The sequence below is a fragment of the Papio anubis genome, unplaced genomic scaffold, assembly GCF_008728515.1.
Source record: "Papio anubis isolate 15944 unplaced genomic scaffold, Panubis1.0 scaffold751, whole genome shotgun sequence".
NCBI lineage: Eukaryota > Metazoa > Chordata > Mammalia > Primates > Cercopithecidae > Papio > Papio anubis.
In genome coordinates, this window is record NW_022167733.1 from 14,840 (window position 1) to 32,498 (window position 17,659).

Sequence of the window (17,659 nt, forward strand, 5' to 3'; positions counted from 1 at the left end):
TAGAGACTTAAATGTTAGACCTAAAACCATAAAAACCCTAGAAGAAAACCTAGGTAATACCATTCAGGACATAGGCATGGGCAAGGACTTCATGTCTAAAACACCAAAAGCAATGGCAGCAAAAGCCAAAATTGACAAATGGGATCTAGTTAAAGTAAAGAGCTTCTGCACAGCAAAAGGAGCTACCATCAGAGTAAACAGGCAACCTACATAATGGGAGAAAATTTTTGCAATCTACTCATCTGACAAAGGGCTAATATCCAGAACCTACAAAGAACTCAATCAAATTTACAAGAAAAAAACAAACAACCCCATCAAGAAGTGGGCAAAGGATATGAACAGACACTTCTCAAAAGAAGACATTTATACAGCCTACAGACACATAAAAAAATGCTCATCATTACTGGCCATCAGAGAAATGCACATCAAAACCACAATGAGATACCATCTCACACCAGTTAGAATGGCAATCATTAAAAAGTCAGGAAACAACAGGTGCTAGAGAGGATGTGGAGAAATAGGAACACTTTTACACTGTTGGTGGGTCTGTAAACTAGTTCAACCATTGTGGAAAACAGTGTGGCAATTCCTCAAGGATCTAGAACTAGAAATACCATTTGACCCAGCCATCCCATTACTGGGTATATACCCAAAGGATTATAAATCATGCTGCTATAAAGACACATGCACATGTATGTTTATTGTGGCACTATTCACAATAGCAAAGACTTGGAATCAACCCAGATGTCATCAGTGACAGACTGGATTAAGAAAATGTGGCACATATACACCATGGAATGCTATGCAGCCATGAAAAAGGATGAGTTCATGTCCTTTGTAGGGACATGGATGCAGCTGGAAACCATCATTCTCAGCAAACTATCACAAGAACAGAAAACCAAACACCTCATGTTCTCACTCATAGGTGAGAATTGAACAATGAGATCACTTGGACACAGGAAGGGGAACATCACACACCAGGGCCTATTGTGGAGAGGGGGGAGGGTGAGGCATAGCATTAGGAGATATATCTGATGTAAATGATGAGTTAATGGGTGCAGCCCACCAACATGGCACATGTATACATATGTAACAAACCTACATATTTTGCACATGTACCTTAGACTAATAATAAAAGAAAGAAAATTCTTTTTATGGTTTATTAAAGGATAGATAAAAATTCAAGAATTATGTATTTGTAAAAACTCTTAAGTAAAATTTGTAGTTAGAAAAGATAATTCCTTCTAAATGTGTTTATTTTTCATATAGTAATCAAATTACTGTAAAATATTTTATTAATTAAGTTTATAAAATAGTAACTGTTGGCATAAAAGAAAGATCATTTTGTCAACGAAAAGAGTCAAACTCTGTAAAATATTTGAAGAGATTTATTCTGAGCCAAATATGAGTGACCATGGCCTGTGACACACCCGTCAGGAGACTCTGAGAACATGCACCCAAGGTGGTCAGGGCACAGCCTAGTTTTATACATTTTAGGGAGACGTGAGACATCAATCAATATGTGTAAGATTAAGTACATTGGTTTGGTTTGGAAAGGTGGGACAAACCAGAAGCAAGGTGGGGGCAGGGGCTTCCAGTTTATAGGTGGATTCAAAGGTGTTCTGATTGGCAATTGGTTGAAAGAGTTATTATCTAAAGACCTGGAATCAGTAGAATTGAATCTCTGTGTTATGATGATAAGGGACTGTGGAGACCAAAGTTTTATCATGCAGATGAAGCTTACAGGTAGCAGGGTTCAGACAGAGCAGATTATAAATGTTTTTTAACAGACTTAAGGTCGGTGTTGATGTTAACGCTGGTTGGCTTTTCCTGAATTCCAAAAGGGAGGAGGGTGTAATGAGGCACGTGTGACCCTTTCTTCCCTTCAAGGCCTGAACCAGCTTTGGAATGCCCATGGCCAAGAGGGGTCCATTCAGATGATTGGGAGCCTTCGATTTTTTTTTTTTTTTTTTTGCTTTATAGTTTTGAAGATGAAGTTGTTAAAGACAACATGGGAGAAAATGTCTATGAGAGTTGTTTCTTTATGATTCAGAGAAGGAAGAAAAGTGAATTCTCTTTTTCTGTTTTTGAATTCTAATCCCCCAAGGATCTGAAATTTTATTTAAAAAAATCTCTCCTTGCAAAGATAGTTGAAGATGTATCTATTATTTTAAAATGTTTCTTTCATTGGTATTAAAATTTTAAGCAAGTAGAGATACAAAATGTTAAGTAGGATATACACAATGAAATATGTCATCACTTGTTGACAGGAATAATTCTAAACCAAGCATAAGAAATTACTTATTCTTATGACATTTTGCTTATCATGCTATAGCTTTTTATCATCAAATTGCAAAGGTGAAGTGAGGGAAAAAAATGAGTTTATTACTATTATCTTTTAGGATATGAAGCTCAGCAGGAATATTTATGCTTATTTTTCTCCCTGAAAAACCCCTCTTGCTTATGAGGATGCATTTTGAGGTTCAGTAGATAATTACTTGCTTTTACTTTAGCTATGTAGACATTACCTAATCAAAATAAACCAAAATTGAATTCCTACTCAAGTGTGTCAGAATATTTGGGTCTTTTTTTCTTTTCTTTTCTTTTTTTTTTTTTTTTTGAGGCGAAGTCTTGCTCTATTGCCCAGGCTGGAGTGCAGTGGCACAGTCTCGGTTCACTGCAACCTCTGCCTCCCAGGTTCAAGCAATTCTCATGCCTCAGCCTCCTAAGTAGCTGGGATTACAGGCGCGTGCCACCATGCTGGCTAATTTTTGTATTTTTAGTAGAGACGGGATTTCACCTTGTTGGCCAGGCTGGTCTCAAACTCCTGACCTCGCACCTGGCCAGAATACTTGGGTCTTGATGATGAAAGTAGAATGGACTGGGTGCGGTGGTTCACACCTGTAATCCCAGCACTTTGGGAGGCCAAGGCAAGTGGATCACTTGAGGTCAGGTCGGGGGGAGGGAGGGAGGGAGAGAGGGAGGAAGGAAGGAAAGAAAGAAAAATGTAAAAGGAACAACATAGGAGAACTATCTTTTTTCCAGATCCTCCTTTAACCTAACTTGGGTGTGAATTGCTGTTTGCCAGCTTGGCTCAGAGGGGACAGGGTGAGAGTGGATAGTGAATTTGCAGGCGCAGAGGCAATGCAACAATCTTCCATAGTGTCTAGGATGACCTCCTGTCCTTTTGACTCCTATAAGGGGCATTTCTTTTCATGCCTAACTCCAGACAGCATGAGTTCATTTAAGCTCTAAGTACCTGTAGTGGAAGAGATAATGACATCGAGAAAGTAGATAGTCTTTTCTTTATGTAGTTACAAATGCTGTACTTAGAATAATTCAGCCAAAATAGGGTTCTTGGTTTTTAGCTAAAATAATTCAAAATAGTTACAATTTTTTTTGGAGCTATATAAAATATTTTTTAAGAAATGGAAGAATTTTATAACTTCATTTCCAAAATAATACTTTCATACCAATAAATTTATGTAATATTAATAAAATATAAGATATGTCACTTGACTGAGAGTTTAAGTTATATGATTATGAAATGCCAACTGAGAAGGTATGTTTTTAGTGCTTTCATAAAACTGGAGTGAAAACTCATTGTTCTTTTCTAGGGCCTGAGGCTGATGAAACTCCTGAAGTTTTGCCACACATAGAAAAGGTTGGTCTGTATAACAGAAATTAACTATGTAGATTGTGGATTTAGATTTTTTTTTAAATGTGTCAATTAAAGTATCAAGCTCATTTAGACCCTCACCTAGGCAGGAATATGACTAAACCATTTCGGTAAATAGAAATCTATTTTTGTCTAATCACCTCTTTCATATTTATTCTTCCTTATTGCTGATAAAAGTGTTTTCTTGATCTGTGTTTCTTATCCAGTACTGTAAGTCTCTTACTTTTTATCTAGAGTAGAAATACATAACTTATTATCAAACTAGTTTCTGAGATAATGTAACAAAGTTCCTTCCTGCTTTGGATTTGCTTTGTACTTGGTGCTATGGAGAATCAGAGGACTGTAGGATTGGCTGTGCTCACAAATGAACTCACACTTTCCTTAGGGATACTGGGCAATCAAGGACCTCCCCAAGCCAGCCCAGTATACCCATACCTACTTTTTTTTTTTTTTTTTTTTTTTGAGATAAAGTCTCACTTTGTTGCCCAGGCTGGAGTACAGTTGTGCGATCGATCATAACTCACTGCCACCTTGGACTCTTGGGCTCAAGAGATCCTCTCACCTCAGCCTCCCAAGTAGCGGGGACTACAGGCCCATACTGCCACACCCAGCTAATTTTTTTCTTTTAATTTTTTTTGTAGAGACTGGGTCTTGGCATCTCACCCAGGGTTGTCCCTGTAGCTTACTTTATCTCAGCCATACCTTACACATTCCTGCCTTCATGGTTTTGCTTGAATCAGGAGCCAGAAGATGGGAAATAACATAAAATTTGGAAACCAGATAGGTCTAGGTTCCAAGGATAACTGTTTATATCTGTAAGATAGGGACAGCGATAGCTGTTTTACAGGTATTGTGAGGACCGAGCAATGATGGTTCATGGTGTCTGGCACCTAGTTGGTGCTCAGTAAATGTGTGTTCCTCCATTCTTTCACTCCTTCACAAATCTTTAATTTCTGGCATAAGTACCTGTTCTTCTGTGGATCTATTTCAGATAGTTCTGGCAATCTTGACCAAAGTAACTGCTCCCTCTCTAGCATTCATTATTTACTGACTATATCATTATTTCCAAATCACTTGTACTCTATGATATTAATAGATCTTCTGAGGAAAAGGATTTTTTGGACAAAAATGTTTGGAGAACACTGTGTCCTAAAGTTCCCCCAATGCACATGGTTTGGAAAGTCCTGTCGTCCTCTACTGCCTTCATTTTTTTCTTCCCCAGAAAACTCATTTTTGCAAGACATTAGGCTTTGTATGTTATCAAGCAAATGGGCCTGCTGCCTGATGTGCATAGAAGCCAATGCTGTGGCACTGGCTTTTGAGGGAAAAAAAAAAAAAAAGGCTTTATTGTGAGACAGGCCAGCAAGGAGACAGGAGAGGCAGTTCAAATTTGTGTCGTCTATTTGGGGTCTGGAACAGGTTTTAAGGGGCAGAACGTAAGGGAAAGGACTTAGGAATGTTGGTTTGACAGAGTCTGATTAGAAGGCTTCAAATTTGACCATTTACGGTAAGGTATATTTAGGTGGATTTTAGCACCAAATCTTCCTGTCCAGCAGACCTCTTGCTTCAGAAAGAGTACCAGTGGTCAGGTTCCAGTCATTTCTCAGTCTTCTTTGTTCAAGGTTCTGGCTGCGCTACATGACTTGCACTGTTGGCCCTTGTTATACCTGCAAAATGACTTGACATTCTGTTACCAACAAAGTAGGGCCAGTTTGGGCTGGTTCTGTGGTTATAAATGGAACTGCTTGATATACACTAGTTTATGCCATTCATTTGATTTCATAAGTGTTCTATGACATTATATGTATTCTATTTAATGTCTTAGGTATTTATGTCTTGAATCTTTTTTTTTTATGTCTTGAATCTTAAGTTGGAAATAAATTGCTTTAGGACAGAGCCCAATGTATATACTTTATATACCTGGTGCCTTGAATTTAGTAGACGTAAGGACTTCAAATAGTGGGGAGGCCTTGAACTGAGACTTAGAGAGTGAGTAGGATCTGGTTCTTGAATTTCTTGCATATTCCTTTTATCTTTCTGAGAAAATTATAGTTAGCATTGCTAACAAATAAATATGTTTTCTTAAGTGTTGTATGCTATTAATATATACTGAGTACATAAAGGTGGCAGGTAGAAAAGGACAGGAGGAAGAATAAAGTGGTTTTGCTTTTCTCAATCATACCAGATTAGAATATTAGAAGGCTTACAAATTACCGCACATCCTGTCAAAGGTATGGTGGATTTGATTTTTGGAAAAAAACTAAAGTTGTTGAAACCCATTCTGTTATTTAAGGCCAATAAAAATTATTTAGTGTTCGAAAAATTTTCAGTGCCTTTAAAGCACCTTATTTTCTTGAATGGCTTATAAACTCATTCTGAAAGCAATTTCAAAAGAGGAATTCTAACAGTATTTTGAGTATTAGAAACTTTGTGAGGCTGGGCACAGTGACTTATGCCTGTAATCCCTGTACTTTGGGGGGCCAAAGCGGGCAGATCGCCTGAGGTCAGGAGATTGAGACCAGGTGGACCAACATGGTGAAACGCCATCTCTCCTAAAAGTACAAAAAATTAGCAGGGCATGGTGGCAGGCCCCTGTAATCCCAACTACTCAAGAGGCTGAGGCAGGAGAATCACTTGAACCCTGGAGGCGGAGGTTGCAGTGAGCCGAGATGGCCCCACTATACTCCAGCCTAGGTGACAGAGTGAGACTCCATCTCAAAAAAAAAGAAAAAAGAAAAAAAGAAACATTGTGAGAACAGGTATAACCTATTAAGGTGATGTCTTAGAGAAATAATAGTCATTTAGAAATGTTAAGTTTTTGTGGGGTTTTTTGCTTAAAATAACCACAACTCAGAGCCATTCATTTACAGCTAGGGCTTGTAATATTTATACAGAACTGTACCCTCATTTCTTTACCTTTTCCCTCTGACCTTTTGTCCTTTGGCCTCTTTACTCTACATTTACTTATTCCTGCAAAGGTGGGGCAATAAAAAGAAGGTGAAATTTTGTTCCTAGTTAATAATTTTCATAAACCAAATAGGAAATTTTGGCAAGAAAGAATTTTATAACCATTAATTGCTATGAAGCTTTGAGATCACCTGTTAATTTAACTATCCATGCCATCTCTGCTTCTTCTGTTAGCACAGATAATTTAAACTTAAATGAATAATTTGCCATCTGTAATTATGGTCCAGCCAATTATGCTCTTGGTCTATTATTAAGCGTTTAACCATGTATTCAGTAATTAGTGATTTGGTATAGGAAAGCAATAAAGAGTATTCTTTTTATTTGTGGAAGAGAAGGAAAGTTGATGATAAATTTTGAGGGTAGCTTACAAACAAGATAAACTATAAAACTATAAAGTTTTCATTTTAAATACTTTATTGTATATGCTGTAATGATGTAATTTCTCTTTGTAATACCCAGGAACTAAGTGACGGCAGAGATTCTCCTGAAGTTAGCCTTCTCTCAGGCACTGCTATTACAGTATCTGATATGGTTGCTATAAAGGAGACGTCATTAATAGAGCCAGAGAAGATCTTAGCAGCACCAAATACATTTTTTGAGCCTAGAAAGGAAGTCATATTGACCGTGACTCCTGAAGAAACTAAGGATGAAGAAAGCTCTCTTGAAACCTTTGTGTCTGCCTTAGAAAGGTTACTTACATCACCAGAAAGCACCCAGGAGGAAAGACTGTTTGAATTAGTAAGTGATTTTGATCGTAAAGAATTGATGGACCCATTGAGTGACTCTCTTAGTTCCATATCAATACCTTTGAATGCCTGGTCGGCATGTCATAGAGATTCACTAGAAAATGCAAAGGATGATGCATTGCCAGCTGAGTTATTGGAAGCCCTGAACACATTGTCGGAAGCCAAGATGGAAACCATCTGTCACAGAAAAGAGGGAGGCAGCAGTCTCATTGCTAGAAATGAATGTTTAGAAGTGAAGTTCAATACGTCTCAGACCAATGAAGATTGTACACAAATAGCAGAGGTGAATTTTGAATTTCTTTGTTCTACTCCACCATTTGAACATGGTTCCAAGTTAGCTGAGCTATAGGACAGGCGTCTTTCAGTGGAGCAAGTAGCTGAAAATATGAGTCTATGATTTTGCCTTTTAAACTTCAACAAGTTTTCATTGTGTTAAAATCAAATTTACCCAAATATCAACACCCATAAGATACTTTGTGACTTGGAAGCATAGAGTGATCTTTTTAGAAGTTCCTAGGGTAGAGTTTTCTGGGAGTTAGGAAGTTAGAATAGACAGATTTCTTCCCAACAGGCCTGAGAAGACATATCATTACATTGCTTACATGTAGGAAGGAAAGATTTCTTTATTAAAATTTTCTGTTAGCTCAGAAAATCACTATGTCTACCTGGGTGCAGAGTACTGATGGGATACCCCACGTTAATTTACATTTTGACACAGAATATATGCAGGGATGCCAGGGAGGGGAAAAAATATGCCTAGCTTAAGCAGAATTTTGCCTTCTATGTCTGAGAATACTGCCAGGTGGCATAGCTCTTGGGGTTTAGAATTCTTGTAGTATTATGCCTGGAAGCCCTGTAGTGGCCTATCACTCACAAAGTCCCTTTGTCATATTGACAGTTTCTTTGTTTTTAAAAATAATATTTATTGTTTTTTTCTTGATTATAATAATAATGCATCCTCATTATAAAACAAATTTTAAACCTGACAGAATTACACAATAATATAGTAACAAATATCCTCCACAATTTCACTCTTCAGAGATAATCACTGTTAACAGTTGGGTGTATCTCTCTCCAGTTTTTTCCATCATATTCTATATTAGTTCATTTTATACTAATGGGATTATATTATATATAATGCCTTCCAACTTATTTTTTAAATTTAATAATATATTTTGTTTATCTTTCAATGTCAGCAAACGTAGCACTGCTTAAATCTTTTGATTTGTTGAATAGTATTCCACTATGTAAATATATTGTAATTTATTTAATCAATTCACTAATGATATCATTTGGATTGTTTTCTTTCTTTTCTTTTTATCTTCCGATTACCAAAATGTTTCTGTGAACATCCTTGTGAAGATTTATATAACAAAATGCTGAGCTCAGGTTGCAGCATACGTACCTGGAATAATACTGCATGAAGTTCTGGTTAACAAATCTCAAAACTGACATAGGATTTTTTAAAAACCAGAAAAAGAGAAACTAATTATGGAGATAGGTCATGAAGATTAAATATGGAAAGAGGGAATATGAGTAAAGTGTAGGAAATTATGATTGATATTAATACAGTGAATATGAATTTAGCAAGTCTTCAAAAGGAAAGAAAAAAGAAACCCTCTTAAGTAGAAAGGAGGCTTATTTAGAACAGATCAAATAATATACTCGTTTACTCAGCTGTAATAAAAATATGGAGCTTGTTACCTTTAGAAGCTTTGCAAGATGGATATGTAAGTAGGCTGAAGAAAGGTTTAGATGATACATATAAAGAATACATATGCTCATGGAAGTTAAATCTATAATGAATTATTAAGGGAAAGTTAGAGAACAATTCCTGATATACTGTTAACCTTTTAAAATCAATGTAATGGAGGTTATATACTATTTTGTTCCACAAAATATCACTTACTGCTGCTGTCAGATAACAAAACCCTAGGCTGAATAGTCCATTGATCTAGCCTAGTGTGACATTTCTAATGTTTTTGTAGATCTCTCATCATTCTACATTCCCAATTTCTTGCAAGATTAAAGCTCCCAGAGTGACCATAGATTTGCCCTTGAATTTTCAAAATAAATATTGATCAAAATCATTTTTTACTTATGCTCTTAAGCTTTTAAATCTGCATTGTCCTTTATTACATTAATTATTATAAAATCTTTCATTATGTCCACATATGTCTATGAATTCTTGTACTTGCATCCTGTAATAGGCATTTTAATTTAATCAAAGGTCAAGACAAAATTTAGCTTCTTACAGTTTTAAGTTTTTTTGCAGTGTTGTAATTGTTTGTGGATGTATTTACGTATTTGCAGACTCTGCAAGACCCAGATCCATCTGGGTTGCAAACTTTGGCTCATCAAAATATCACTTCATGTGAACCACTAAGTAATAAGAGAAATTCACATTCACTGACAAATAGCTCTGACCAGGAAACTGCATGTGTGTTGAGAAGATCATCCAGACTAGAAAAACTGAAAGTAAGCAGAGATGCAAAGTACTCAGATCACATGTATAAGATGCCAGAAAAGATTTTACCAAAAATCCTTGGCTGTGAGGACCTAACAAATAATAACTCTTCAGCTCAGAATTTCAGGTATGCAGTGAAATTATGTGTTTATCTCCAGGAATGCTGTAGACATTATAGATAATTATGTGCTTGGGGTCAGGGTCAGTATACAGTTAACACAGGGTAAAGAGCTTTATTTTTTATATTATTGCTTTTTTTATTTTGCAGCTTTTGGTCAGTGCCATACCACACAGTAAGGCTTTTTCCTTGCAAAGAGCCTGCATCTTTTTCTCTAGAGGGTGAATAGAGTGGATAGTGACATGCCAACTTGGGGAGTGAAGAGTAGGAGATTCAGAATACTCGCACTTGTAAATGACTAATCCTAAAGAAGAAAAACCCACAGGTAGTGCAAAGAGAGGGCTAGAAGCCATGATGACTGGCGTGCCTGCTGCAGAATTACCTGCAGGAGCCATCTCCATTTTAAAAACTGCCACGCCACTTGAGAACAGCTCAGTAAAATACCCTGGAGTTTTAATATTATAGTCAAAATTTGGTATAATTCTCTGTGAATGTTTGTAAAAACCGTTATAGCCATTTTAAAAATACATTGTTTTTCAAGAATGCAGGATCCGGCTTTAATGATTGATAGTAAAGAGAAGAATATGCATTCACGCAGGTTCAAGAATGGAAAACAAATCAGGAAAAATGAACAATTTCCAGGAAAAAAAGGTGATGCATAGTTTGAGTATTTTTCTATTTCTTTTACAGAAACAGAATTTTGGTAGAAAGGATTCAGAGATTATCTTTCTCAACTTTCTAATGTTATTGATAAGGAAACTGAATTTCAGATAGTTAAGGGTTTTTCCCAGCATCATACAGCTCATTAGTAGCATAATTGAGAATTGATCCTGAACTTCTGACTCATAGGTTAGTACTTTTTTCTATAATTCTGCTTTGGAAACAGTAGTTACAGACCTCTTTTTAAATTTACATGTGTAACCAACCTAGCATAAGGCTATGAAAAAGCGTATTAGGAGGAATAAAGGAAAGGACAAGGCACAACTGTTATTTTCTTAGATCTTATTTCTGTGTTCCTATACCATCCAAAAGATTGAACTAAAAAACTCTCAGAAGCAATAAGAGAATCTAGAAACACTATTTAAAAAATAATAGATAGTGGAACAACTGGCAAAACTGAAATATGGGTTGTAGATGAAAAAATAATATTGTATCAGAGGTAAGTTTTCTGAATTTGATAATAATACTGCAGTGATATAAGTGTACATCTTTGTCCTTAGAAATACACATTAAAGTATTACTGAGTAAAAGGGCATGATGTATAAAAGTTACTTTTTATATATACATGTGTCTGGATGCATATGTATCTGTAAAAAAGAATGGTTTAAAGTCAATGGTAAAATGTCAACAAGGGGTGAGTCTTTTGTTCTATTTTTACAACTTTTCTGTAAGTCTGAAATTATTTCAAAAGAAAAAGTTTTAAAAGTGATAAGCTGGAGTCAACAATTAATGCCTTTCACATATATGTATCCATGAACTTGTTAGAAAATGTAAAAGATTATCTCATTTATAATTGTTACAAAAAGAAAATACTTTTATAACTAATAAGAAATGTGTCATATTTATAAGAAGAGTTTAAAAATTCTATTGAGGGTTGTAAAAAATACTTGAATAAATGGAAAGAAGAACCTTGTTCTTGACTAGAAAGATTCAGCATTGTAAGAAGGTTCTCCCTAAATTATTCTAGAAATGCATGAGGTCTCATCAAAAACAGATTTTTATTTATTTGCTAAATTTTTTGTTTTATTTTGTATTGCTTTTACAGGGATAGAGAGTAGCTATGAGAGAGTTTCAAAGTAATACTGAATATCACCTGGAAAAGTAAATATGAAAGACTAGCCAAGAAAATTCTGAAAAATAAAAACAAAAAGTTAAGAGTGGCAGGACCTTGTTCTCCATAATATGTGAGCATATTAGAAAGCTACAGAAATTAAAGTCATTTGACACTGTAGCAGGAATAGACAGATAACTCAGTGAAACAGAATAGAGAGTTTAGATGTAGAAGCCAGCTACAGTGAGACATGGGACAGATATGTAATATAGATGGCATCTCAAATTGTGGTGAAAAGAAAGACTAAGCAATAAGTAGTAGAAAACACAAACAAAATTGGGTTTCCATAACATTCCTTACACTAACTTTAATTTCAGATTGATCAAAGATTTAAATGAAAAATGAAAGTTGTAGAAGAAAATGTAAGTGAATCTTGCTGTAACCTTGGTGTGGAAAAAGTCTTTTTAAACCCTCTTGGTTTCTGAGGTTAAAATCATAAAATTAACTGCATACCTTTAAAATAATGGTAAAAATTCTTTTAAAGAATGATAAAATTAACTACATACATTTAAAAAAATTGTATAGAAATATACCCTAAAGAAGAATCAAATATTAAATAGCTAAGAAATATTAGCATCATTTGACAAGGGTTTAATGGCATTAGTATGCAAAAAGCTCTTATGAAACAGTAAGGATAAAGAACAGGGGGTGTATGTCATGGCCTTAACGGTGGTGATGGTTTCATGGGTATATACTTGTCCCCAAGTATATTGAATTGTATACATTAAATAAATATCCCTTTTTACATGTCGGATAATAATAATAATAATTAATTTAAAAATTTTAAACTGGAGGAAAAAAGTAAAAAGAACATGAATAGATAAGGAACATGAACAAGCAGTTTACAGAAAGAGAAATACACACACACACACACAAACACACACACATACACATAAGCACCTCAATCCATTCCTATTGGTCTAGGAATTCAAGTTTGAGTTTTGGGAGGACACCATTCATTCTATAACACCTTCATTGGTGAATTCTCCAAAATATATAAGGGGGAAATAATACCAGTTCTCCACACAATTCTTCCAAAAAATTAAAGATGAAGAAACTCTTCTCAACTCATTTTAATGAGGTCATCATTAAACTGATACCAAAATCAGAGACATTATAAGAACAGAAAATTAGACTAAATATCCTTCATGAATATAGATGCAAAAATTCTAAATAGGCCAGGTGTGGTGGCTGATGCCTAGAGTCGCAGTATGCTGGGAGGCTGAAGCGGGTGGATCACTTGAGCCCAGAAGTTTGAGATCAGCTTAGGCAACATGGCGAAACCCTGTCTCTACGAAAAATGCAAAAAATTAGCTGGGCATGGTGGTGCGTGCCTGTAGTCCCAGCTACTCAGGAGGCTGAGGTGGGAGAATTACCTGAGCCTGGGAAATTGAGGCTGCAATGAGCCATGATTGCACCACTGCACTCCACCCTGGGCAATACCCTGGAGAAGAATATGGAGAGCAAGACCCTGTCTCAGAAAAAAAAATTCTAAACAAAACTTGAGCATATCAAATCCAACATTATATAATACATCATGACCAAGTGGTATTTATCCTAGGAATGCAAGATTGGTTTTACACTTGAAGACCAATCGCTGTAATTCATTATATTAACAAGCTAAAAAAGAGAAACCATATGATCATCTCAATAAATGCACAGAAAGCATTTGACAACATCTAACACATCTGTTCCTAGTGGAAATTCTCAGCAAACTAGGAATAGAGGGGAAACTTCAACCTGACAATGGACGGCTACAGAAATCATACAGTTTTATACTTGATTGTGAAAGACTAAATGCTTTCCTCCTAAGATCAGAAAATTACATAATTATAATATAACAAGTACAGCTGGCACAGACAGATTTGGAAATAAAGACTGCTTTGATTATGGTAAGCATACAATTTGTCTAGTGGGAAAAGAATGCTTTGTAGTCTGGTATACAAGAAGGTAGACTCAAAGTTCAGCAGTTTAGTTTGTTATGCAGTGGGACTGAATCAAGGGAGTCAAAGGGCAAGGCAGTTTTATGTAGTCTATTAAGAAGGCTGCTGCAGTTCTCAGTTACCTTTGTGAGGTTTTAGGATGGAGCAGGTTAGCTAGATAAAAATTGGAAAAGCTATTATCAAGCTATTCTGAAATTCAGAAAATCCAAATGAGTATTGCCCTCCAAATTGACAGGATTTGGAACATGTAAATGAGGAGCTTCAGTATTTTAGGAGGCACAGTGGAGAACTGATACTTGATATACATTATCTGGAAAAGTATTTTAATCATGCATTTCTGCTGACTTAGTAAATAAAAACAATTGCAAAGATCAGGCTATGATTCTCTGCTTAATTTCATTGATTTATTTTTAGCAAAGAAAGAGAATTTTGCATTCCTTTTTCCAGTCTCACTGGGATTAGTTTTTGTATCTTATATGCCGCTGAGATTTTCTCCTCATGGTTTTGTAAGACATCTGGTAATATACCATTTTATTAAATTTGATAATATATTATTCTAGGTTTAAATAATCGTTTTCACCAGAACTTTTAAGAAGATTATCTGTTAGTCTTTTCATATATGCACCTTTCATGGGTTTTCAATCAACATACACTGTTTATCACGGTTTATAGTTTACTTCAAATATTTTAAAACTAGTGACATTTGTCTCTTTTTCCTTTTTGTATGTAGATAATATTATAGTTGGGTTAATGGATGAATATTCTCATAATATAATATACTTTACTTCTAGACTGTTGACTGAGTTAATCCTGTTACCTATGTTTGTAAAGTTTGTAGTCTGAAATCGGTGGTTTGTAATTCATATTCCTTCTGATATTCAAATAATGATTTTTTTCCTTTTGTTCATTCCCTCATTTCAGAAAAAATGAAGGTGAACAAAATATCTCTTGGTAGCATTAACCGGAGAAACATTTTTGGAGAGAACTTAGTATATAAGGCTGCTCTGAACGATGATGCTGATCTTGTTCATCATTGTATAAAAAAAGGTGGAAATGTTAATCAGCCAAGTTATGCTGGTAAGTTAGGATTACCACCCACAGTTATCTTAAGAGTGGTTTGTAGTTTCAGCTGAATCACTCTTAGGAAAGTATAGCAAAGTGAGCCTAAGGTAAGTTCCAAACAGAAGACTTTCAGGTCATTTTCCTATTTAAGTAGCTCCTCACCATTATCTTTCAGGGAAGAGGGCAGGATGAGAAGACTGGGTGGCAGGAGAAGAGCATTATGTTTCTCCTTCAAAGATTATGCCAGGTGGGTTATGTGCAGTGGCATCCAGAAGGTACCTGGGGCTGGCTTTGCAAGGTCATTGTTACTATGAGACTCAGCCTTGAATGAAGGAGAAACACTGGAAGAAACTGATGGTGCACTGAGCTATAGGGGAAAATTCATGATGAAATGGTAGATGTACAGCAGGAGCAGTGGCCAGGGAAATGGAAAGAATACGGTATGAAGTACAGAGCTTGGGACAGGGAGCTCAGAAAGAGCAGTATTTCTGCAAGGCTGGGTCACTGGGACAGTCTTCCCTGTGGGTAGAATGTGACATGTTGTGCTAGAGAAGAGTGATTGCTTAAAGGTACTTACACTGAACAATACTTGGACAGCCTGGATGGTGCTTTTGGATGTCCATACATTTCCATACTTGCTCAGTTTAGAAACAGTGCAAAGAGTCTTACGGTGCACAGAGATGGCACAGTAAAATCCATGGACAAGCAGCTGATTTCAAGTGCACCCCCAGTACTTTACCTTAGCAAGGCCTGGGTTTACACTATAATCAGGATTTTAACAGGATATTATTTTAAATGTCCTACCCAGGTCATAGCCCTATAACCCTCAACGTTGGATCCTTATTTGCCAGCCACAGCACTTACTCTCTTGATTTCAAGAGATATGTGGTTCTTTCTGTTGGTATTCTTTGTCTGCCCATTGAGTTCAAGAGTAGCCCTACATGCAGCCAGTTTTGACTTTATGGATTTCCCAAGCATCTCTTAACATGTTTCTTTTTATTAACCTTTTCTTTTTCTGTGCCATTGTTAACATTCTCAGTGACTGTTCCCTTCTTGTCTTCAGCCAGTTAATATATACCTTTTCCTCATTGTCCCAGGTACTTCTGTGACCTTCATGAATTCTTTATCCCTATCATATTTTCCTGCATTTTGAACTTACTTGTTCTCTACTTTTCCTTCTTACTTTGCGTCTTAGCTCTGTCTTTATTTCTGGCTACCACATCCCACAGAATTACAGAGGACAGTGTTTCCATTTTCAACAGAATCACCTGCAAAGTTTGTTTAAAGTGCAACCATCATTTCACGTCCCAAAACACACACACACACACACTCTCTCTCTCTCTGTCTCTCTCTCTCTCTCTCTCTCACACACACACACACACACACTCACTGTCTCAGTAAAGGTCAAGGACTGGCAAGAGCTGTATGACCTCTAACATGTTAGTTCGATGTAGTGAGCTTTTACATACTGTTTACATACCTTCTATGTATCAGATGCTGTGAAAACAAAAAGATTAATAATCTCCAGTAGGAAGATTTAAGTGTACTTATTTTGTGGTACAATTAAAAAAGAGGCCCACTACCCTGTGAGAAATGAACAAAATGTAATAATGGACCAATGGTCTTTTATATGTAACATTTTGAATTTCATGAGTCCTCACTTACATTTTATGTAATTTTGTCTGTGATTAAAAAACAAATTGCAGGGAGCTCAGAAAGAGTACTAATTCTTTTTCCAAAGGCAAAGGTGACAGTCATGAAGTAGGCTAAAAAAAACTCTGAATACTCAAAATAGATCACATTTTAAGTTTTTGCCAAAAACCTCTGAGATCAATGCCTTGAGCTTTATTTTATGCAGAACTCTTTCTGATTCCTATACCTGTAACACATTAGAACTGAAAAAGAAAGGTTGGCCCAGACCAGGGTATTAATAATAGCCTGAAGTTTAAGTCAATAACAAAGCAAGAAATAGATAACATAAAATATGAGAGACAAAACTGTTTAGGACTATGTAATGTAGAAAGGAGTGTGCGTTATTCTTCTGTGAGTGTTAACAATGGCTACATTACAGCATATAACAAATTTTATTGTGATTGTAAATCTTTTTTAAAAATGTATTATATTATGTTCTCTTTAAAGGAAATTTATAACTATATTCATGTTTTAAAGAGATTTCCTCCATGATAGTTAATTTCTTTTTTTAAATAAGTTTTTTTGGGGATCTCCCAACCTGCAGATTTGGGAGGTAGTAAAAGATCTGTTGTAGAATGTGTTCCATCTTTATTTTGGAGGGGTGGTTTTACAATGCAGAAGGCATAATCCTTAGGGGAAGGAAAAGTCTCTGTTACACTTGATTTCTTTCTGTAATCTGTAGCGATTTCTGTGGTCTTCAGTGGCTTTCTCTGCAGAATAAAGCTCCTTCTGGCTTTATTGACACTGGGAATTTCTTTCAACCCTGAAACTGATAATTCTTCCTTACTGAGTCATCCTTGTTTAAGTCTCACTTCAGGTAGCATTCATTGTTTTTTCTGGAATTGGACACTATTTACTTTTTACTTTTAATGGATACATAATTATTATATAACATAACTATATGTATTATATATGGTATATATTATAAATATACATAATTATACATATTTATGGGGAACGATGTGATTTTTAAATACATGTATACATTGTGTGATGATCAAATCAGAGTAATTAGCATATCCAACACCTTAAACATGTATCATTTCTTTATGGTAGGAACATTGAAAAATCTCCTTTTCTAACTATTTAGAGACATTCAATACCTCTTTGCTGACTCTAGTCACCCAACTGTGCAATAGGATACCATCACTTAT

General features: G+C 35.7%; 1 protein-coding gene across 1 annotated transcript in view; it reads left to right on the forward strand.

The window, feature by feature from the left end:
• LOC116273482 (ankyrin repeat domain-containing protein 31-like) overlaps positions 1–17,411 on the forward strand; it is a gene marked incomplete at its 5' end in the record, with an annotated part of 28,779 nt that extends 11,368 nt beyond the window's left edge. Inside the window, 5 exons of the mRNA XM_031662567.1 lie at positions 3,618–3,664; positions 7,106–7,675; positions 9,706–9,986; positions 10,519–10,628; positions 14,673–17,411. Coding sequence (XP_031518427.1) covers positions 3,618–3,664; positions 7,106–7,675; positions 9,706–9,986; positions 10,519–10,628; positions 14,673–14,884 — 1,220 coding nt within the window. The remainder of the gene's footprint in view (positions 1–3,617; positions 3,665–7,105; positions 7,676–9,705; positions 9,987–10,518; positions 10,629–14,672) is intronic.
• Positions 17,412–17,659: the final 248 nt, after the last annotated feature.